The sequence below is a fragment of the Nannobrachium achirus genome (assembly GCF_963921795.1).
Source record: "Nannobrachium achirus genome assembly, chromosome: 22".
NCBI classification, from domain to species: domain Eukaryota; kingdom Metazoa; phylum Chordata; class Actinopteri; order Myctophiformes; family Myctophidae; genus Nannobrachium; species Nannobrachium achirus.
Window position 1 is genome coordinate 10,091,017 of NC_137829.1, and position 23,679 is coordinate 10,114,695.

Sequence of the window (23,679 nt, forward strand, 5' to 3'; positions counted from 1 at the left end):
AACAATTAATTGAATCTGGAAAATTTTGAGTCTTTGTTTCACAATTATGTATTCATTATACTCCAAGCTGTTGCACCTCTCCTCCACACTATAACATATTGGTTAATAACCAGAACTTTGTACATCTCTCCATCCATCAGAGGCCTTTACATGCCATTTGGGCAAAGCAATGTCACTGTACAATAGGCAACAAAGCCTAGCCATAAAAAATCATCATCAATCGTGATTTACAATCATGATTAAAATATGATCTTTTGAGCCATAAATATCACGCAGCCCTACTGAATATGAGTGATGCTATTGTGGTATGCAGAGGTAAAGTATTAGAAATTAAAGAGGCATGTATGTAGCGTACCTATGCTGGGTGAGCACGTTGACAGCAGAGGGGTGGTTGGAGCAGTAGCCGACATAAAGAGCCCTCATCTGTGGCATGAGGTTAAGAAAGAAACCTCCAACCTTTTGCTGGTTCTCTGGAAGCCTGACAACAATGAAAAGGGACAAGCTGCTAAAAAAAACACCAATCAAATAAGATCAAATCGAATAACAATATAGAACAGACCACAGTAAATAGATCCTGACCACAGAACAACATGTAGTACCACAGAAAAAACAGTAGGTGTCCCTGTGCCCATTATGAAAGAGCACAGAGGCTGCTGCAGTAGACATCTATTGTTTGGGCGGGAGTTGCGGGACTTACTTGGTGCACTCCTCCAGTGATTGAACAAGCATTTGTTGGAAGGTGCTAATCTCCTCCAGGTTCCCCAGAATAAGAGCGACATCTGAAGCACTCAGCCTGGAGCAGAGAGTAAGAGGATACAACTAGAACTGAGACAAGGGCGTGCAATTTAAAAGTCTTGTCATATTCAATGATTAACAATCAAGCCAGTTGTTCCTATTTTTTTTTACCAGCACACATACTAATACACATTTGATTTGAACCATCCCAAGTTATTCCACACACCACTAGAACTGTGGTGGTCAGCTTGAGGTTTACCGTATATACTTAATGTTCTGTCTGCAGTGAACCATCTTCTGTCTCCAGCGAAACACCTTTGGTAGCAACGTTGTTGCTAGCTGACAATAACTGATATATTGTTCTTATTTAAATTGAGGGCTCTGAGCTAAATTAGAGTATAAAGGATAAAATAGTAAGATTAGTAATTAAGAAGAAATAAAACAATGAATTAAAACGAGGGTATTAATGAATAAACTTAGAAAAAGATACAAGGACACAAACATCACATTTCCTAAACTGATCATTTACTAGTGACTAGGATATTGGGTATAGTTATTCGAGCCAAAATCACGATTCATGAATAACATTAGAATGTTAGGACAGGATCCCCTATCCTCATTCTCATAAATGAGGCAATTTAAAAGCTTGTAAATCAGTTCTTTATGAATTAGGACGTACTTGTCTGTGCTCTGAAGAGATCGCAGGTAGTTGGTCAGAAGACTCTGGAGATCCTTGGAATACTCTGTCTCTGTTTCCAGAATGTTCTGTAACACCTTCAATGAACAAAAGAAAGGAACATTATACCAATATCCCAATTCAGAGTATACAACAATCTTACACCACCATAAGAAGTAATAACTACAGTAATAGTAATCAGTATTTTTTTACTGTACCATCCAAGACTGAGTGACACTTCCAACAGTCTAGCGGCTGAAGTGTCACTCAGCTTGCTTGCTTGCTTTTCTCCATTTCTAATCTCTGCCAAGCGTCTTGTGAACTGCACACTAGGGGCCATATTGTCGTCCATGCTAAACCCTAAAACCCTAAACTTCTTAGCCTTTTTTTTTTTACTATTATGAAAAATATTTTAAAGTACTTCAAGTAGCCGACACGTTGTGAGCTTGTAGATCAGCTATTTGAACCATTTAAAAAAGTTTTTCAAAATAGTAAAAAAGGCAAAGACGTTAAGGGTTTAGCTTGGTGAAAATAGGGCCCTAGGGCTCCAAGTTCATCCAAATCGTAGACTCCAGACTGATTAAATCACATAGTCATTCTATATAGGAGTATATCCATCATAATGGTATATATACAACCCTTGTGTAAATCAGCTATTTTTGATAAGATAAATTCTGTAATTTATTACATTTTTGGCCTATAATAACGTACCAAAACTGGGACGCCATGTTGAAAGTGGTTACAGGAACAAACGAGAGAGGAAAAAAAGACTTACCAGATTATAGTATGTCTTGCTGATAGCCGTGGTGTCAAAACCCTTAGGCGGACTCTTAAGGGTTCCAGACTTTGGGGACACTTGTTTGTCTGTGTCAGGAGAGAGACAAATGTGTCTTAATTATTAAATTGTATAATCTAACAAATCTCTTTCAAATTGTATTTTGTTTCATGGAGAGAAATACAAATATTGCTTTTCTATCTTTTCTTTTATATTTTTAAGACCCAAATTATCTGTAACATGAGCTGTGACTTTAATATCTCTGAATTCCACCCACTGTGGTAAATGAGATGCAATCCCCTTGATTGAGGCCATCTCTTTGGCCGGCTTTACACTGCCACTGAAATCTAGCCTGAATCAGATCTGAGTCACTTCAAAAGTGGAATCCGATTTTTTTTAAATAGTCTAAATCTAAACATGTCACATTCAGGTCACATGAAATCCGATTTTGAAAAACCACATCCAGAGGTAGTTTCAAATCCGATCCATATCTGAGGACATCTGACTCAGTCTGAAAGCAGCAACCACATCCACCCCATAGAGTTATATGCAGGTCACATGCAAGTCACATTAAAACTGGCCAAGCGTCACTTGCTGCGCCAGCAGCCCGACCCGAGCGCGGCTGTAAATTACATCATTACAGAGCGCGAGTATTTACTATTTGATTACAGCGCACTGAGCACATGAGAAAAACAAAAGAGAAGAGAGAAAACATGTGAGCTAAACAGTGAAAACGAGAGAGAAGAGCGAAACACAAGAGTAAAGAAAAGAAGAGAGAAAAACAATATTAACGTGTGTTTACTATGGTCTATTATGTCGCATTTCCTGAACGTAATCAGAACGTAATCAACCAGCGTCGACGTAGTGACGTAATGTCATGACGCCTACGTCGTTACCACGGTAACCAAAGCATACATGTCGCCGCAGAGCAGCGTTGGGCTAACGCTGTCTGAACGCACAGATCAGATCTGTGTCACTTGCAAATGCTGTGTGAAAACTCGGGCCAAAAGATCAGATTTGACAACAAATCGGATTTGGGCTGGATTTGACTGCAGTGTAAAGCCGGCCTCAGTCACTTTATCACTTTCACTAAAGCCTGATTTATTCTTAGTGGCGTATCGGGTCTCACTCACACTCAAAACAGCCGACCCATAAGCTTGTAACGTGTAGCAGACTAGCAGTGCAATGCAATGTGAGCTTGTAGATCTCTGCAACCCTTGTGTAAGACACAAGCGTGCCAACAAGTATGAATGCGGCGTAAATATGACTGCTGGAATGATGGAATTGTATATCTTGCATAACTGGGAGAAAAGCCGCTAGCCAAGCTAACAGCTGTGCTATGTTGTTCAGCTCATCAGCCAAACACAACAGAATCATCTGAGTAAATAAAGTTAATATCGCGATATCACGATAATGACAATATTGTGACATCCCTATTCAAATATATTAGAATAAAATACAGAATCTGTCATATGTTCTTTAGCAACAAATATATCCAAATGTTCATCAACTCTAAACAATGACCAGTTCACACATGCAACTAAGAATCGATGTCAGAGGTCTTCAACGTTTTCAGGCCAAGGACCCCTTTGTTGAGAGAAAGAGATGAAGCAGGGAACCCCACTACCTTTTCAGTTTAATCGTTTGACAGCACAATCAGTGTATTTTGGATTCATGTCAATTCATGTTTTCAGATATTTAACCACTTGAGCCGTCAATACATAATAAACTTGACCTTTTACTCTGTACTTAGTCTTTTCTTTTTCTCCTCTACACCAAAGCTCTTTGCCAAAAATAACTGATCTACAAGCTCACAACGCCTCGCAGTGAGCTTGTAGACCTGCTATTTTTGTCTACAGTTTTCAGAATATGGACACTAGGGTTCAAGTTGTTAATATAAAAAGGATTGGAAGATTTGGAGGACCCCCTGTAGTAACTCTGGGGACCCCCTAGGGGTCCCGGACCCCCTGTTGAAGACCCTCGATCTATTACAACTGGAGATACACACCACAGCCTTTGATCTCGCGGACATAGTTACTGGGGAACCATCCTGTCCTGCCATTGAGTGAGCCCTCCCACCAGCCGCCCTCCTCCTGGCGAGTCACGTTGATGAGTTCCCCCTTGTTGAAGGTGAGCTCATCTTCATTGGTCTGTTGGAAGTTAAAGCGGGCCTTCACCAGCAGCTGCTGCCCACTGTTCTCGGACATGTCCTGTCAGACAGAGAAAGGAGACGAGGTGGAGGACATAGCACCAGTAGAGGTGTGAGAGCAGAGAATGGACGAGTGATGTAAACGTGCATGTGTATACTGCCGTCTGCGGTCTGTGTGGGACGGTCACCCCATTCGAGTCGTTAAGAAAGACGGAACTTACGCATTTGCCCGGTGAGAACAGAGAGAGAAAGATAGAGCAAGAGAGAGAGAGAGACAGGGAGAGAGAGAAAGGCGTGGGTTTGACAGACAATTATTTTATGGCATGCACTCACTTTGCAAACGAATATCATGTGTCAATGTTGCAGACAAACAATACCCTTGTAAATCCCTGCCCAAAGCAAGAGTGTGTTAAACAACTCAAAGAGCTGCATTCATTACAGAGTACGTTGTATTTTTGTGAGGCGTATGACATAACAGTATTATGCTATTCATTCATGTATTACATTATATTTAGTTCCTCTTAATGAACTCAAAATCAATTTGCGATCCAGAAGAGGACCATCAAAAAAACAGAAACCAGAAAGTTCAAGGCAGTGCATCACATCCCCCAAATTCTAGGACTGATAGATGGGTTGCATATTACCTCTGTGACCCCTGGGCTACATGGTGTGCACCCTAAAAATCTGCTGAATATTTGACGTTGTGTTTTACATAGGATTGTGTTTAACACATTCCCCGCCATTTAACAATACCTTCGTACTCTATGGTGCCAATGGTCTCCATAGACTTCCATGTAATTCATAGTGCACGGATCATGCACACCCATGCCTAGATAATGCACCACGTGTGTCCACATTGTTCACAGCTTTCAAACAAAATAATCTGAATGGAAATCCGTTCAGGCATTCATGAGATACAAGCCATTATGTTTTCCTAAAATGTAAACAAAGATGGCTGCCATGTTTGATAGATGGGGTTGCTATGGGGGTTAAACATGCAATTTCGCGATTTCTATCATGCCTACTACATTTTTTGGGGTCCCAAATTTTTTTTGAAAAAACATTTTTTTTGAAAAAAGATTTTTTTTTTCTTCAAAATGGCGGAAATTCTCGGGACTATCGGGCCTGGCAGGGAAATACATTAAAATAATCTCGGGACTATCGGGCCTGGCATGCAATGAGTTAATAGGACACTACAATGCAAGCGTTTCAGTGCTGCACATTGCATAGTTATGTAAAACAAGAGCCATATGAATATTTGGGCGCATTTAAAAGCAATGAATAGATAAGAGAACTACATGTGACGGACGGCAGACAGCTTTATTAATTGACGAAGATCTATCAGACTGCAGACCAACCAACTGTATCAAATAGATAGATATGCTGTGCACATCCAGTAGTCACTAATAGAAGGCGGCAATACTGCAAACGGTAATTGCACAGTAAGCGTTTTATTGGAGCTACAGCTCTGAGCAGGCTTCTCTCCTCTACCACAACGTTACATCAACCAGCATGTGACGAATGAAATGAAAATGAACTACTCACATGCTGCGGAGGTAGTTCTAAGAGTTTAACGTAATTCCAAAGTGTTTGCAATGTTTAAGTCACAGATGCATGGTTTTCATATCATGAACTTTGGCTAAAATCTTGTGTTTAATCCCCATGGGGCCCAGGGCATCATTAGTCATGGCAGCTTGGTAACTGTGTTCCGCTAGCAAATATAAGGCAGCAAACGGACTTCCTCTAAAGTCAATGATTAGTCAACAACAGTTTGACAAATCAGTTTTATTTGTAAGTCTACTTACAAGAAGTACATGCAGTAGGTGACACCAGAGCTAGTAACTGACACTATAAAAAATAAAATTGGGACCATCGGCAGTGCATGAAAGCGCTTCATTTCGTTTGATTTGCGACGCAACATTTATTTGGACCGCGCATGTGCACCCCAGAATATACATAAGTATATATTTGAATATTGCCTGGCATCAATCCACTCATTTCCAGGTATATAATTGTCCCAGGGTCACTTCGGAATAAAAACATTTACGGATGGATGGCCATCTTAACTCATTTGCTGCCAAAAACGAGGAACCCGAGAATTTCGCGATGTACCTCCCTGCCATGCCCGAGGAACCCGAGAATTTTGAAAAAAGAAAAATTTTTGACCCCAAAAACGATAGTAGGCATGATAGCGATCGCGAAATCGCATGTTTAACCCCCATAGCAACCCCATCTTTCAAGCATGGCAGCCATTTTTGTTTACATTATAGGAAAACATAGTGGCTGTTAACTCATGAATGCCTGAACGGATTTCCATTCTGATTTTTTTGTTTGAAAGCTGTGAGCAATGTGGACACACGTGGTGCATGATCTAGGCATGGGTGTGCATTATCCGTGCACTACTGATTACATGGAAGTCTATGGAGACTCATGGCAGGATTGGAGTACGAAGGTATTGTTAAATGGCAGCAAGTGAGTTAAGTGCCTGCAGAAAATAATTTGTGAATTGACAAATCCTGGTATCCCTTCTATCGATCGAATTGAAAATTCCTACCAGATCAGACTCTTCCCAAGCCATTTTTTATTCTGATTGGGCTACCATTTTGAGTGGAATATTAGGGTCCATGTAAACGTAGTTGTCACTTTCTCCCTTTAAGATAAAAAATACATCCATGACCTGATATGAATTACTTATGATTTTGAAAACACAGGATTTCAACCTCAAACATATCATTGTTTGTAAGCCAAGACCATGAGATTAGCAGTAAGCCTAATATAGTCGTCATATTTTGGACAGCTATAAAAGTAATTGTGTCAATATCATCCAGAGGACATCTCATTCAAGGGCTAGACACTTCTCAGATACTAAGCAGGTTGATATGGTAATACTGCAAATCCGAGTTGCCACTGTAGCGGTGCACGTTTGCCTTACCAGACTGCGGAATTGGTTCTGCAGCAGCTTAGATGATCGTCCCAGGGAAGACTGCGAGGACAGGGACTCGAAGGACTTGATACGATGAGCCGAGGAGTGACGAGCACACACAGAGTCGCTGCCCACGCCGATGTCTGTAGCAGGGAGGGCAGGATATAAATATACTCAGTCTAGCACTCACTGTCACTGCCCCCTCAGTCAAACACAGCCGCGAGGCTCACTCTGAGCCGGCGTTTCAATACAGGCACAAGAAGATTCCATCTCCACATACTACACACTTTTCACTCACCTGCAGTTACTTTGTTCAGAGCTACCAGACAGCTCAGCACCTTTGAGAAGTTTAGCCCCAGGAGGAGGTCACTGGCCTCAAACGGCTGAGGGAGAGAGACAGAGGGAGGGGGGAGAGACAGAGAGAGAAAGTGAGAGCGCATCAGCATGTGTGCCAGAAGGTCATTGGCAAGTGAATTACCCTTCTGAAAATCGTTAACAATTCCAGAGTTCTAAAGCTGTGTCATCAGTTGGACACACACGCTAGTGGTGAGCAGCCAATCGATAATCCTCGTTATCTTGACTGTAGCAACGAGTGAAATGCATTGATAGTTCCAACGAAAGACGTCTTTCGGTATCTGTTTATGGTACGGAAGCAGCAACTATAAAAGACAGACTGCAACTACAACGATTACATGGCTTGGTTGAATGATTCCGATTAGTCAATAACTTCATTGGTCTGTTATTTTTCAGCAATGACCGCTGAACTCTAACATAACCACTGTCTGTCTGTCAATAACATAACCGTTGTGGCATGGTCTAATCAAAGACTATCAATCTGCATTGTGTTGTTTAATTTTCTTGATGTATCTAACATTGTATCCATGTAAACAAACACAATGTAATTTACAGCTATACGGTTCTTTCAAAAAGAATGTTTTTGAAAACATTTTAAACATTTTCAATTACACACACCATGAAGCAGTGATGTTACTAGGTTTTCAATGTAATGGGTCCCGGGACCCACAGGTGGTCATTCAAATGGGTCCCAGAAAAGTTTTATGAGTCCTCAATACAATGTTTTCGAGCGCTGTGAGCTTGTAGATCGGCTATTTTCAAAATGTTTGCCTATTTCTTATATTTATTTTACAATTTGGCTAATGTTTGAACTTAGAACTACTAAAACTACTAAAACATGTGCCCCTAATGAATTCGGGCGCGCAAAATGGCGTCGGACGTCAGTGGAATCAAAACATTGACGTTTCTATCGCCTGTTTAAGACTTTCTACGTGGATTTTATTTGTGTTAACGTAGGGTAAAGTAGGATGCTTTCACCCATGAACAATGGTGGTGTCTGTGGAATTTTAAAATGTTTTTCTTTTACAGCGACGCGGTAAATTATTTTAACATGGACTCCAATGGAGGCTCATCCCCGGGACCCCAGGACCATGACATGAATGAGTCCCTGGGCGACTTGAATGAGTTTTTGATGCGGGATGCGCACGTAATGACATCACTGATGAAGCCTTCAATTCATGGAGATTTTTAGTTTTTTGTCATATTCCTAAACCAATCATTTGTTGATCAGTAAGTAGCCAGAGACCCCACCAAAATTTGTGTTGTTACTTTTGGGTCAATGTATAAATGTCTTTATTCAGTAGCCGCTATAATAAGCTGTAATAAGCAGTATAATAAATGGGGAGCAAGCTCACAACGTGTCGCATACAAGCCGATCTGCAAGCTGTAGCTTGCGGCTATTTTCAAAATGCCTAGGTATAAAATAGGGCTAAAGTTCTTAATGTGTGTATTGCAATATTATAATTAAGTAAAGTTTAAAAAGAAATTGTAGTGGAGTAAAAGTACAGTATTTGGATCCCAGATGTAAGTAAAAGTATTTGTGGAAATACTCAAGTAAAGTACAAATACCTAAATATTGTACTTAAGTACATGTACTTAGTTACTTTACACCACTTGTGTTACAACATATTGAGAGCTTTTGTAGATCTGCCATTTTCGCAGAATGTTCACCGCCAGGTCTTCTAGGATAGGGACGTTAGGGTTCAAGAACTTCAAGTGGCTAATTCTGTACGCCCAGGCACTCGCCCAGTGGACCCTGTTAGTTAATATCAGTGGCAGTGATTTTAACTCTGTTGATTGCTGTGTTTATACTCCTACGCTCTTCCTGTGTCACGGCTTCAGCGACTAGTTCATCTCGGTCCAGTGCCACCGAGGGTGAGTGACTGTGAGATATATAGGTCTCTTTCATCTTCCGCTCTGATTAGATATATGCCCCAGGAGAGTATGTATGTACGTTGTGTGTGTGAGAGTGTGCATGCATGCGTGTTTGTTTTTGTGTTTGCGTGAAGGGGCTGTTCTGTTTTCAAGAGAAACAGTCCAGTCTTATATCCCTCCAGGACTCCCGAAAGTTATTCTGTCCTCTGTGAGGACTCATTCGAAAAAGATCCTCGTTCTTAACACTCTGCATCGTCACAGGGACTCAGTCACTTAAGGTTGCTGCAGACTGCACTATTTTGGTCCCCTTATCATTAACAACGTTGAACTTTTTCGCATTGCACAGTGTTACATGTAACTATGCTGCCCCTAGATTTATTATTCATAATACCAGCTCGAATGTTTGCAATTTTGTTGTCAATAAAGGCGATCAATGGTAGAGAATAAGACTCAAGCATTGTTCTTGTTCTCATTAATAATTCCGGAAAAATAGGCCTGCCTAGCCAGACGCATGGCTTTATTGTAGGCGGCTGTTGACTTCTTAAAACTATCTAGGTGGATAGTTAGTTAGTAATTCTTTCTCCAAGCTCGCTCTGTGACATTGTTTCTTGAGTGAGCGTATATTTATCCAGGTTGTTACTTTGGAGTTATGTTTCTTTTTAGTTTTCATAGGAGCCACTATATCCAGAGCTGACTCTAATTTAAGATTAAAACGTTGAACCATACAATTTACTGAGGGAATATCAGGAAGGGGGGGGGGGGGGGTGCGAGCAGTAAAATGGCGCAGCAGCAGCAACCTGGAGATGTGGCCTGTGACTTCTGCTCTCGGAGAAAACTGAAAGCCGTCAAGACGTGTCTCCAGTGTCGGGTCTCTTACTGCGACGCTCACCTCCTGCAGCACTACCGATCTCCCGCCTTGCAGGCCCACAAGCTGGTCAAAGCATCCGGCGAGCTCGGGGAGAATGTCTGCCCTCGCCACGATGAGGTGAGGACACTTTTCTGCCGTATCGATCAGCAGTGCATCTGTTCCCGGTGCTCCGAGGAGGAACACAAAGGTCATGAGGTCGTCTCGGCGGCAGCAGAGCGCGCTGAGAGACAGAAAGGGTTGGCGGCGAGCCTGCAGAACATCCGGCAGAGAATCCAGGAGAGGGAGAGAGACGCGAGGGTGCTCCGTGGGAGATAAGGAACATCAATCACTCTGCCGACAGAGCGGCGGAGCGCAGCGACGCTTTCTTCGCCAAGCTCACCGCCTCCGCCAAGAGAGGACGAACTGGGGCGAGGGAGCTGATCAGGGACCGGCAGAAACGCGAAGTGAGTCTCACTGAAGAACAGATTAAGTGCGTGGAGCAGGAGGTCATCGAACTGGAGGGGAGAGATGCCGAGCTGGAGCAACTCTCGCACGCGGAGGATCACGTGCATTTTCTACGCAGCTACAGCTCCCTCTCATGGATCAGCGAATCTGCGCGCCCGGTGAGCAGCGATGACTGTCCTCAGATATCCTTTGAAGACGTAACTGGGGCGGCGGCAAAGGCCAGGGACAAACTGGAGGACGCTCTCCGGGAGGAAGGGACAAGTGTCTGGGAGGCGGTGAACGGAGTGGACGTTTTGCGGTCGACCCCGCCGGGCCCTGGGTCCCGGCGTCGTCGGGCACAGGGTAGGGATCCTTTTCTTGGTGATTGCTTTAACGCATCGTTTTAAGAGCAGCCTTCAGCCCCAGTGCACACACGGGGAGCGGTCAGCGGTTCAAGGACACCTCAACATGACTCTTGTGGCTTGAACCCACGACCAGAGCTGAGTTCTTACAATATGCAGTTCCAATGCCTCCATACACAGAAGAGCAAGATCTGCCCCAGTATTAAGGGAACAGAAAAGTAACTGAAGTACCATCATATCCTCTTATGCCACAGACAATCATTGCATGGGCTCGAGAGGGTCTGACTGGACGCCGTTACTGGGAGGTAGACTGGAGTGGAAAGATTGCTGACATAGTTGTCTCATACAAAGATATCAGCCCTCATTTTGGATAAAGTGACAATGGCTGGTCTTTACGGTGTGGGCCATGTGGTTATATTTTCAAACACATAAACTCTTTGGATAAAATCCCGGGTGCTGCGCCCTCCAGAGTAGGGGTGTACCTGGATCACAGTGCAGGTACTCTGTCCTTCTATGAAGTTTCTGACACCATGATTCTCCTCCACTGAGTCCACACCACGTTCATCCAGCCTGTCTATGCTGGACTGGATTGGTTGTATGAAGGAGACAGCTGCGATTACATGAAGTCTTTTATTGGTAAATCGTTAGTCTAACCGAACGCGGACATTCTATGGCGCCGACAGATCTCATCAGCTCCTCGGAATGGACGTGGCGGGGGACATGACTCCTGCTGCTGTACGCTTTGAGTAAATGAGGAAGAGGAAGTGATCCGCGGTGGAAAACTATGATAAATCATAGCGATTTTATAATGATAATGGATAAACCTATACAAACCAATTCACATGAACAATACTCATTACTGATGTAAAATAGGATATCTGAACAGCTACATATATTTTATATACAATTAAAATGTTGTGAGCCACAGTTACAAGGGCGCTATCCCAGGCTTTATCCCAGGCTTTTCTGTCTTGAAAAGTCTGGATCCCGAGGCTATTAAATGGTAAATGGTGCATTTATATAGTGCTTTTTATCCAAGGCGCTTTACAAAACATAATAATAATAGATTGTGCTGTGCATTACATTCACATTCGCTTTACATAACATAATAATAATAGATTGTGCATTACATTCACATTCACCCCTTTACACTAACATTCAGACACCGATGGCAGAGGAAACCATGTAAGGCACCAACCCGCTCACCGGGAGCAACTAGGGGTTCAGAGTCTTGCTCAAGGACTCTTCGACATTCACTCAGGGGGAGCCCGGATCCAACAGGGAACCCTTCGTTCTCTAATAACGGGTTCTCTCTACCCCTGAGTTATGGCCCCCTTATTCAAATTGAATTTCCATTCCATTAAAATAAACCCAATTGAAGGTTTTCGGATCAAGTGTTTACATGTGATGAAATCAATCCGATCAGCTAGTGCAGAGTTGTGTGACCTCGAGTCGACTAGTTTTTTTTAGCTTGTAGATCGGCTATTTCCACTATTTTTTTAAAGGTTTGAAGATATATGAACATTGTTCCAACATGGAAAATATTATGACGATTATTATGTAATACTTGTTTTACTATACTTGTTCTCCTTCATTTAATTCATTTCATGGGGAAAATGTGGTTTTGGCACCATTTTGTCTTGCTATGAAATAATCATTATTTTTGTGGGTTTGATATTCCATGTTAACACTTATGTTGCAATGATTTATTCTCTTCAATGTCCCGCGATGCCATGGTCTCCATAGACCTCCATGTAATTTATAGTGCACGGATTGTGCACGCCCATGCCTAGATGATGCACCACGTGTGTAGATGCTGTTCACAGCTTTCAAACAAAAAAATCCGCTTGGAAATCCGTTCAGGCATTCATGATTTATGAGCCATTATGTTTTCTTCAGATGTAAACAAACATGGCTGCCATGTTTGAAAGAATGGGTTGGTATGGGGGTTAAACATGCAATTTCGCGATCGCGATCATGCCTAACACATTTCTGGAGGTCCAAAAACGGCCCAAACTCGGGAAACTCGGGGTTGGCACAGCGGTAGTACCAATACAAACTCGGGAAACTCGGGGTTGGCACCATATGTGTTAAACATCCACTGATGTTGATTATTTTTGTCACTTTCAAAAATCATCTGAATAAATTAATTAATTCACAGACCCTTTGGCATTAAACGATTAATGGTATATTCAAATACATGTGAAGAATAGTACCCTAAACAACAATGGTAAATACTATCAGTTGGTGTTTGACTGCATGTGTATTGCGGCTAAAAGAAAACAAATTCCATCTCACATCAACCTGGTTTAATATCCTGGCAAAGACATACTAACATGAACAATAGTACTGACTGGGCCACAATCTAATGTAGAAGTTTCGCGGCCCTTCAGGCCGCTTACATCTAGAGATCGCAGCCGATGTGCAGGCGCGCACAGTTACGCTGCAGCAGTGATCCAACTGATATGGCCATATATGGAGATCTGTATCTGTCAGTTCTTGCCCATGTCCCTAGTACCCAGTTGTCCAGGTGCCCACCTCTCCAAGTAGCCACATGTCCCTACTGCCGAGTATTCCAGGTGCCCACCTCTCCAAGTGCCCACATGTCCCTAGTACCCAGTTGTTATTAGGGATGTTAATCGATGCATTATTTGCAAATCGACGTGTCGCGGCCGGAAATCGACGCGTCGATTTTCCCCCCGCTAAGATGCAGCTGAGAGGAGACCACAATGGCGCATTACTTTAAGCAACACAACTTGCAGCAGCACCCACCAGAACTTGCATTAAAGCCCTAATAATAATTATAATAAACAATTCCTTCCTTGCGTTAGTATGGAGTCTGTTCTCTAGAGACTAGAAGCGGAGTGACAAAGTCCATGGAACCGTTCCGTAGTGGGAGCGCTCAGGCTGGCACTCCAGGCTAGAGTATCAAATGTGGAGCTTTGTTTGGTCTGCCTCGCTGGCTCGCTCTCCCTCCCTCCCCGACCGCGTCCACGGGTGTGTCGCATTAACGGCGAGTAGTGTATTTATTTTGTGTCGTGTTTTATTATCAATCTTGACAAAATCACTGCACACGAGGCGACGTTGCCATTAAATAAGTGAGCTTTTGTGTCAAGCATGTATGCAGAGGCAGGAGGTAAACAAAACACATCCATTCAGCGCGCACTGCTATGACGCGTGCATCAGACCAGTCCAGCAGTGTTTCTCAACCAGTAGTCCGCGGACCTGACTAGCGCCGCATGCATGCGAATCTGCGATCCATGCATGCAACACAGACATTCACTCGTCCCCGACACAGACACACACACACACACACACACACACCCCGGTCCTCTCACATTTGGAAAACATTGACGCTTATAACGAACAAGCGATTAAAACATTTTTGGGGGAAAAACTTTAGAAAAAAAATAATAATTAAAAAAAAAAGTGCCCACATGTCCCTAGTGCCCAGTTGTCCAGGTGCCCACCTCTCCAAGTGGCCACATGTCCCTAGTGCCCACCTCTCCAAGTGCCCCTAATGCTTATATGGTTTTGGTGGCCAGTGCCCCAGTCCGGCCCTGCACCGCCTACTGTGTGGTGCCCCAGTCCGTCCCTGCACCGCCTACAGGCCAATATTTCATGAGAAGTAGAGACACATCTGAAGGTGGAAAGGTAGATGGTCAGCTAGGCAGATGAGTTATTGATTTGATTATGTTTTTTAGACAATTGAACAACTGCTGAACGTGGAGTTAAAGATGGACAGACAGACAGACACACACTGAATGCTGTGGTACTCATTCTGATTAGGTATTGAGATGAAGTTCATTACATGTGATGGGAAATGGTAAATCTTGATAATCCACCAAGACGGACGGTGCAAGTTGAATTGAGTCTACCTGTCACATTGTGCAAAAAGACTATGACCTACGTCAGCGTAGGCTCTGCCTCGTGCCGTATGCTGGGGCAATATTGTACCTCAATAAAACAAGGAGGAAGATTTGGAATTCTCCAAAGGAAGCTGGCCACAGCTGTTTTTCATTAAACTGTCTGTCTGTCTGTCTGTCTGTCTGTCTGTCTGTCTGCAAATAAGACTAATAGAGAGCAATTGACTGACACCCCATGTAAGAAACGTGTACAAATATGACCTTATTCTTTCCGCTAACAATTACGTCGAAGTTTATGTTAACACAATGACCTTCACCTTATTTTTAGCATGTTGGTAGCTCTTATAACAGTCTCAGATTGACTATCGTCGGTAGAACCATTCACACTGAACAAACATGGTGCACAATTTCAGACCCTGTCAGAGTCTACAATGGAATACATTGGCCGTTGATCGTACAATTAGGATGAACTGTTTCGCCAAAATATGGGACAAGACTAAGTTGGCCAATATTGTACACTATGTGTGTATAATATGTGGTCACTATAGGCCCTGAGAACATGCATGCTCTCTACCATCTCTCTGTCAGATCTCTCTGCAAGAATCGGACCTCTTCCACCTTTCAGGCCATTTTAAGGCATTTCCATTGGCAAATTATCCACTGTTATAGTGAGAAACATGACTGAAGTCAAATTAAACATTTATGTATGCAGATAATGAACATGCTGACAATGCAGATGCCTGTCACGTCACTTAGAGCATCGCAGTAAGAGAATGTTCCCTCAGAGTAGGCTCACAAGACAATAACCCTCTGGTGACTCAGCACGATATAACAAGATGATATTCTGATACAAGATTGCACTCGTCGAGAGTGAATAAATAAGCATGCTTTATGTGCATAGACTAGAGTCAACAGAATACGAGCCCATATCCAAGTTGTTGTCATATTCAGAATGTGGTGATTATAGCTGATTTCAAGCATCCCAGTATCCATGAATTAACAGTACACTGAGTGTTACCATGGAAACGGAACACACATAGACCCCAAAAAGAAAAAGGTAGATGGTGCCTAATATTTAGCACATCCCAGATATCAAATTCTGTTTTCCAATGAATAGAACATGATATAACCATGTTAGCATTTACAGTTTAATCATGTTTTGGGCATTGAACATTATCGTTTATCGTTATAAAAAAACACTCACGATAATTGTATCGTGGAGATTTAAATTTAACGTGAAATGATCCTCCGTCGTGCACTGGGATCAATTCACCTTTTATTTGCCGAGCTGCATATCCGGTACCATTTAAAGCCTCTGTAACTGGTTAACGGACCTGGAAATAAAGTACTTTTTTTCACTCTCTAACTAATCTCTTTGCCAAAGAATTGATGATGGGAATACTATAGCATCACTTCCTGTTGGCAAAGGAATTAGTGGTAAAGTCATTGGAAATCAAACAAAAATCCAGCTGCTTAAGTGTCCATTCTGTCCAACTATCCTGTGGATAGTTTACATCCACACAAAGAGGTTTCGAAAACACATAGCCCTTTGCTACGTTTTCACCTAGCAATGCCGACACATTCAACCCAGGGGTCCAGTTGTCCGGATTTAAAATGAAGTAAACACGGAACTTAAAGTTTTTATGATGGGACGCTAGCTAGTTGCGCTGTTCTGGTACCAAAAGCAACATGTTCTCCATAGGATTCCATTCATTTCCCCCGAACTTTTACACTTCATTTTCTTACCTTAATAAACATTGTCATAAATACTTTATGGTTCCTGTTGCTAGTTTAAAGCCACGTTTCAATCACAATGATATGTGTTTTGTGAAAATATGGTCCAATTTATGTTACTAGAAGCTGGGCCGCCCTTTGGGCGGCCCAGCGTCTAGTCGGCGACCTGGCCAACTCGGGAACGATGTAAATAGGGAATGAATGCCCCGCCCTTTAATGCAAATCCCATTATACTGTTGTCATAGGACCCGTTTTGACCATCTGTGTCCATTTATGCCCATATATGGAGATATCTGTATCTGTCTGTCTGTCGGCGTCCATTTTATGTCCATATATGGAGATCACTGCAGATATAGTTCTGGGTCCATTTTATGCCCATATATGGAGTTATCTGTCTATCTGCGTCCATTTTATGCCCATATATGGAGATCTCTGTATCTGTGTTGCAGACACATGTGCTGGTTCCCCCTTTAATGCAAACCCCATTATACCTGTTGTCATAGGACCCGTTTTGACCATCTGTTTGCCTGTGTCCATTTATGCCCATATATGGAGTATATGTCTGTGCCTCCGACTGTGTTGCAGACACAGTGCCGTTTCCCCCTTTAATGCAAACCCCATTATACCTGTTGTCATAGGACCCGTTTTGACCATCTGTTTGCCTGTGTCCATTTATGCCCATATATGGAGATATCTGTATCTGTCTGTCTGTGTCCACTTTATGCCCATAATGCAAACCCCATTATACCTGTTGTCATAGGACCCGTTTTGACCATCTGTTTGCCTGTGTCCATTTATGCCCATATATGGAGTATCTGTCTGTGCCTCCGACTGTGTTGCAGACACAGTGCCGTTTCCCCCTTTAACCCATTCAGGCCGGGTACACATTTTAGTGTATGGGAGGGGCTTACAGTACATGTACAGTATGTAGCAACATATTTGTTTTTGTAGGCTAATTTCTGATTTGGGCCTAACTATAGGTTAGGCCTAAATGGGTTAATGCAAACCCCATTATACCTGTTGTCATGGGACCCGTTTTGACCATCTGTTTGCCTGTGTCCATTTATGCCCATATATGGAGATATCTGTATCTGTCTGTCTGCGTCCACTTTATGCCCATATATGGAGATCTTTGACCATCTGTTTGCCTGTGTCCATTTATGTCCATATATGGAGATATATGTATCTGTCTGTCTGCATCCATTTTATGCCCATATATGGAGATCTATGCAGACACAGTGCCAGTTCCGGAAAATGCTGATGTCAGACATCAGAATCCGAACCTTTCGTGCTGGTTCCAGAAAATCGTGTATCGGGTCGGGTCGAGGCCGAGCACTGCACTATGCGTCCATTTTTTGTTGACTCATGTGGCGTACGTGATGTCAGAGCCTTTTATGAAGTGATGTCACAATGAGTCAGCGCTTGCGCTGATTTCCTCCGGAAAAGCCTGATGTCAACAATCAGCCCGCATAAGGAGATTCCGAACGTTTCGCACCGGTTCGGGAAAACCGTGCGTCGGGTCGGGTCGAGGCCCGGCACTGCACTCCGTGCCGCGGCGGGGAACGCGCGTGCCGAATCTGAAGCCGGTGGGACGAACGGTTCTCGAGATACGCGGATTACAGACACACACGCAGAGACTTCTCGCATTTATAGATAGATATACGGAGATATCTGTCTATATATGCCCATATACTGTATGGAGATCTCTGTATCTGCCCATATGCCCATATATGGAGTTCTCAGTCTTATGCCCATATACGGAGATATCTGTCGGGTCGAGGCAAGATGCCCATATATGGAATTCTCAGTATACGGAGATATCTGTCGGGTCTAGGCCCCTGTATCTGCCCATATGCCCATATATGGAGATCTCTGTATCAGTCTGTGTCCCTTTTATGCCTATATACGGAGATATCTGTCTATATATGCCCATATACTGTATGGAGATCTCTGTATCTGCCCATATGCCCATATATGGAGTGCCCATATACGGAGATATCTGTCGGGTCGAGGCAAGATGCCCATATATGGAGTTCTCAGTATACGGAGATATCTGTCGGGTCTAGGCCCCTGTATCTGCCCATATGCCCATATATGGAGATCTCTGTATCAGTATGTGTCCCTTTTATGCCTATATACGGAGATATCTGTCTATATATGCCCATATACTGTATGGAGATCTCTGTATCTGCCCATATGCCCATATATGGAGTTCTCAGTCTTATGCCCATATACGGAGATATCTGTCGGGTCGAGGCAAGGCCCGGCACTGCAGTGATGTCACAATGAGTCAGCGCTTGCGCCCGGCACTGCAGTGATGTCACAATGACCGATTTTGCGCCGATTTCCTCCGGAACAGCCTGATGTCAACAATCAGCCCCGCATAAGGAGATTCCGAACGTTTCGCGCCGGTTAGGGAAAACCGCGCGTCGGGTCGGGTCGAGGCCCGGCACTGCACTCCGTGCCGCGGCGGGGAGCGCGCGTGCCGAATCTGAAGCCGGTGGGACGAACGGTTCTCGAGATACACGGATTACAAACACACACGCAGAGACTTCTCGCATTTATTCTCAGTCTTATGCCCATATACGGAGATATCTGTCGGGTCGAGGCAAGATGCCCATATATGGAATTCTCAGTATACGGAGATATCTGTCGGGTCTAGGCCCCCGTATCTGCCCATATGCCCATATATGGAGATCTCTGTATCAGTCTGTGTCCCTTTTATGCCTATATACGGAGATATCTGTCTATATATGCCCATATACTGTATGGAGATCTCTGTATCTGCCCATATGCCCATATATGGAGTGCCCATATACGGAGATATCTGTCGGGTCGAGGCAAGATGCCCATATATGGAGTTCTCAGTATACGGAGATATCTGTCGGGTCTAGGCCCCTGTATCTGCCCATATGCCCATATATGGAGATCTCTGTATCAGTATGTGTCCCTTTTATGCCTATATACGGAGATATCTGTCTATATATGCCCATATACTGTATGGAGATCTCTGTATCTGCCCATATGCCCATATATGGCGTTCTCAGTCTTATGCCCATATACGGAGATATCTGTCGGGTCGAGGCAAGGCCCGGCACTGCAGTGATGTCACAATGAGTCAGCGCTTGCGCCCGGCACTGCAGTGATGTCACAATGACCGATTTTGCGCCGATTTCCTCCGGAACAGCCTGATGTCAACAATCAGCCCCGCATAAGGAGATTCCGAACGTTTCGCGCCGGTTAGGGAAAACCGCGCGTCGGGTCGGGTCGAGGCCCGGCACTGCACTCCGTGCCGCGGCGGGGAGCGCGCGTGCCGAATCTGAAGCCGGTGGGACGAACGGTTCTCGAGATACACGGATTACAAACACACACGCAGAGACTTCTCGCATTTATAGATAGATAATGATGTTAAAGCAGGGTATATGCTGTAGGAGGGGCTTGTGATCATAGGCATGTGATGATTCTTATTCTGCTTTATTTTCAGCAGGCTCAACACATTTACCCAAGTATACCTGCGGTTGCACGTGACCGTTGGCAGCAATGGTAAGCATTAAAACAACTAGAAACTCGGCCGCCTGAAGGGCAGCCGAGCGTCTAGGTCGGGGACCGGCATACTCGGGAATAGGGTTGGAGGCGGTAACCGCCGCACCGCCGTACCGCGGTATACCGAGGTCTACCGCGGTGTCATTGTGCTTACCGTGGTAAAAAGGAAAAAAAAAGGTCTATTTTTTATTGGAAAACAAGCGAGTTTTAAAACGGCGGAGAAGCGAGGACCGCATGCGCTCCATGCCGCTCTGCTCTGGGCCGTGTACCACACGTTGGAAGCGTCACTCAGACACAGACCTGCACACAGTGCACAGCCAGGGCAGTAGAGTACGGAGCACAACTCTATGACGGAGCAGCATAAACTTTCTCTGTAATCCACTCGACACAAGGATGTTAATACATACCTTGTGTTGTGGGCTTGTGGCATATCTTTTTTTATTCATACGGATTACTGGCGGAGCGCGGGCCGCGTGGACTAAAACCGAAAATGAAACGAATTTACTTTTTCCACCGCGTCGCACGTTGTGCCCCGTGCGTCGGCGATTTTATAACCTTTTCTGTCAAGTCTTGTAACTAAAACCTGTATATAGCAGCACTCAATCACTGCGATTTGAGAGTTGAGACGTGACATGAGTTTACAGAATCACTGTACACGATCTGACTACCCTTCCTCTTCTGGTTTGTTCACACTGCTGTTTGTGTCTGAAAAGCCCAAGTAGCTAGCCTACGTTACTATGGTAACCCGACAGTGCAGATCTAAAAGCTCAGAACGCGTCGCGGATGCGATGTGTTGTGAGCTTGTAGATCTGCTCCTTTGAAAGCCAGACCCGCTGTGCTGTACGGAGAAGTATAACTCGGGCAGTCAGGCTGTGTCGCCTCTCCACTGTGGAGAGGCGACTTTTGGGAAGATGATTGCAATATTTTGGCTTATCGCCGAACCTTAATTAATAGATACGGGGGTGCGGTAATTACCGCAGTACCGGCGGTAAATGGGAAGACGGTAATCGCGGTAACAAAATGTCCATACCGCCCCAGGCCTACTCGGGAATGATGTAAATAGGGAATGAATGCCCTACCTTTTAATGCAAACCCCATTTGTCATAGGTCCAGTTTTGACCATATGTTTGCCTGTGTGCATTTATGCCCATATATGGAGATATCTGTATCTGTCTTTGTGCGTCCATTTTATGCCCATATATGGAGAGTTCTGTATCCGTCTGTCTGTGTCCCTTTTATGCCCGTATATGGAGATCTCTGTATCTGTCTGTGTCCCTTTATGCCCATTATCCTAAAGGCATGTAGAATGGACAGAGATTATTACTGACAAGGTGATAAAACATTGTGTGGAATTAGAATATGAGATGGTTAAAAATGCTGTTTTACAATAAAAACGGTTTAGTGTAAATGATCAGGCCAACGGCCAGCACAGCACACGCATCTAAAACAACCAGGGCAGCACGGAAAAAGCTCTCCCTGTCCTAAATGTCCTTCCCTTCTTTTCCCTGCCTATCCCTCTATCTCTGCAGACCAAGCTAACTGGAGATAGAGCCAGCAGTGGGCTCTGGAGAAGGTCCATATCTGCCATTCTCTACAGATGGTAAGTGGGAGGAATGCCATGTCCCAAACTACTGTAGTGTAATCCTCCAATGTCCGGTTCGCACACCCACAGACACGCACACTGACACACACGCACGCACGCACGCACGCGCGCGCGCGCCAAAGAGAAGTTCAGCTACTGACCACTGTATGAGCATGATGACAACTTGTAGTAGCAGCCTATGCATGTGTCTTCTGTCTTGTACAGTTTTAGTCTTTATAATGCAATCTACTGCAAAGTCTACATCAGCGGTTCTCAAACTATGGGTCGTGATCCAAAGTGGGGTCGCGCATTGGCAACTTTTTTTAAAGCAACCGGGTTGGCGACTTGGAGCGACAAACGGGAAGAGGAAGTCGAAGACGGCAACTTGACGCCTTGATTCATCCAACAGCGTGTGCATGCACATGCGCACAAAAACACACAAAAAAAGCACTGTCAGGGAACCCTGTATCTGTTGTATGTACCAGCAGAGAAACCAAGACCCCAGAATCTGCATTTTAGTCAACAAACTTAGTTCAATACAGATCGCAACGTGACATTGCTGTGCAGGCAGCCTAGAAGCCCAGCCACGATGGAGAAACACACTTTGATGGTTCTATGCTTCAGGTCGATGATTGATGAGGTCGCCAAAAAGAAACCCTCATAATATATGGGGTTGTGGTATAAAAACGTTTGAGAACCTCTGGTCTATATAGTCCTATCTGATTGTATTAAACAATGTTAAACTCACCAAGATGGCAGCTGTGCGGAAAACGGAAGTGTTTGATTTTGGAAGCGCTTGTTGGAAATCACTCAATGGTCCTGCGTACCACCTGACAGTTTTGCATGGTACTGTTTCTAAATTGCACACAATGCAGGAGGCAGCAGGACGTTGGGTCATGGAAAACGAGTGCTTCCAAACTCCAACACAAATAAACACCTGAAAGGAATTTATTGACAGAAAGTAGCTCATAACATGTCTATGGTGGATTTTTATTAACCCATTTAGGCCTGACATAAGTTTTCTGGAAAAACGTCAAATATTATTCAAAAATTACAAAAACAAGTATGTTGCTACATACTGTACATGTACTGTACTACACAAAAATGTGTTCCCGGCATGAAATTAACAAAAACTTAGAAAGATAGAAAGTTAATTCTAGCTTTCCGTACAGCTGCAATGTTTTTGAGTTTAACATTGTTTAATACAATCAGATGTGACTTTTTTGTTTGGATGTACAGTTTCCACCTGTTTCCACTAGAATTTACTGTAGCATTATCTGCGGGACACTTCCGGTTAACAGCAGACATACAAGCTCTCGTCACGTCGCAAATGCAGCCGTTGTGAGCTTGTAGATCACACTCGGCTACGGCGCCGGAAGCTGCCGCATACCTTCTGCGCAATGCACGATGGGTTGTTGGAAAGTTGTGGATGGGTTATCAAGGGTTGGTCACAACACTGAGGAAGACCTGTTCAGGTTGAAACATGTCCGTTGTGTTGTCTGTGAGAGGTAGATAAACGATGTGAAAGGGACATTCATTTGTGTGCTGGCTATTTCCTCACTTAAAGCGTTGATAATGCAACTCTAGATTCCAGATTTTAAAAATAGGATCCAAGAGTTGCTTGCGGCTACAATCAGATAGGACTTTTCTGTTTGGATGAATGGGCTGTCAAGTGATGGTATTGCAACTCTAGATGCCAGAAAGCATTATAGCATCTGAGTTGCTTGCGGCAACCCTTTACTAACAAAAATACAGGCCAATTATTAAAAGGCCATGATTCATGCTACCAAGATGACAGTGCATCCTCACTGCAC

General features: G+C 43.8%; 2 protein-coding genes across 2 annotated transcripts in view; one reads left to right on the forward strand and one right to left on the reverse strand.

The window, feature by feature from the left end:
- The window catches only part of arhgef7a (Rho guanine nucleotide exchange factor (GEF) 7a), a 40,095-nt gene that overhangs the window by 15,409 nt on the left and 1,007 nt on the right, over positions 1-23,679 (reverse strand). The window contains exons 2-8 of the mRNA XM_080752987.1: positions 7,557-7,641; positions 7,268-7,401; positions 4,195-4,396; positions 2,187-2,275; positions 1,415-1,509; positions 698-793; positions 356-478 (exon numbers count right to left, since the gene is read on the reverse strand). Coding sequence (XP_080609113.1) covers positions 356-478; positions 698-793; positions 1,415-1,509; positions 2,187-2,275; positions 4,195-4,393 — 602 coding nt within the window. The 5' untranslated portion in view covers positions 4,394-4,396; positions 7,268-7,401; positions 7,557-7,641. The remainder of the gene's footprint in view (positions 1-355; positions 479-697; positions 794-1,414; positions 1,510-2,186; positions 2,276-4,194; positions 4,397-7,267; positions 7,402-7,556; positions 7,642-23,679) is intronic.
- The window catches only part of aff3 (AF4/FMR2 family, member 3), a gene marked incomplete at its 5' end in the record, with an annotated part of 44,972 nt that continues 31,558 nt past the window's right edge, over positions 10,266-23,679 (forward strand). The window contains 2 exons of the mRNA XM_080753557.1: positions 10,266-10,591; positions 10,696-11,141. Of these exons, the coding sequence (XP_080609683.1) occupies positions 10,266-10,591; positions 10,696-11,141 (772 nt within the window). The remainder of the gene's footprint in view (positions 10,592-10,695; positions 11,142-23,679) is intronic.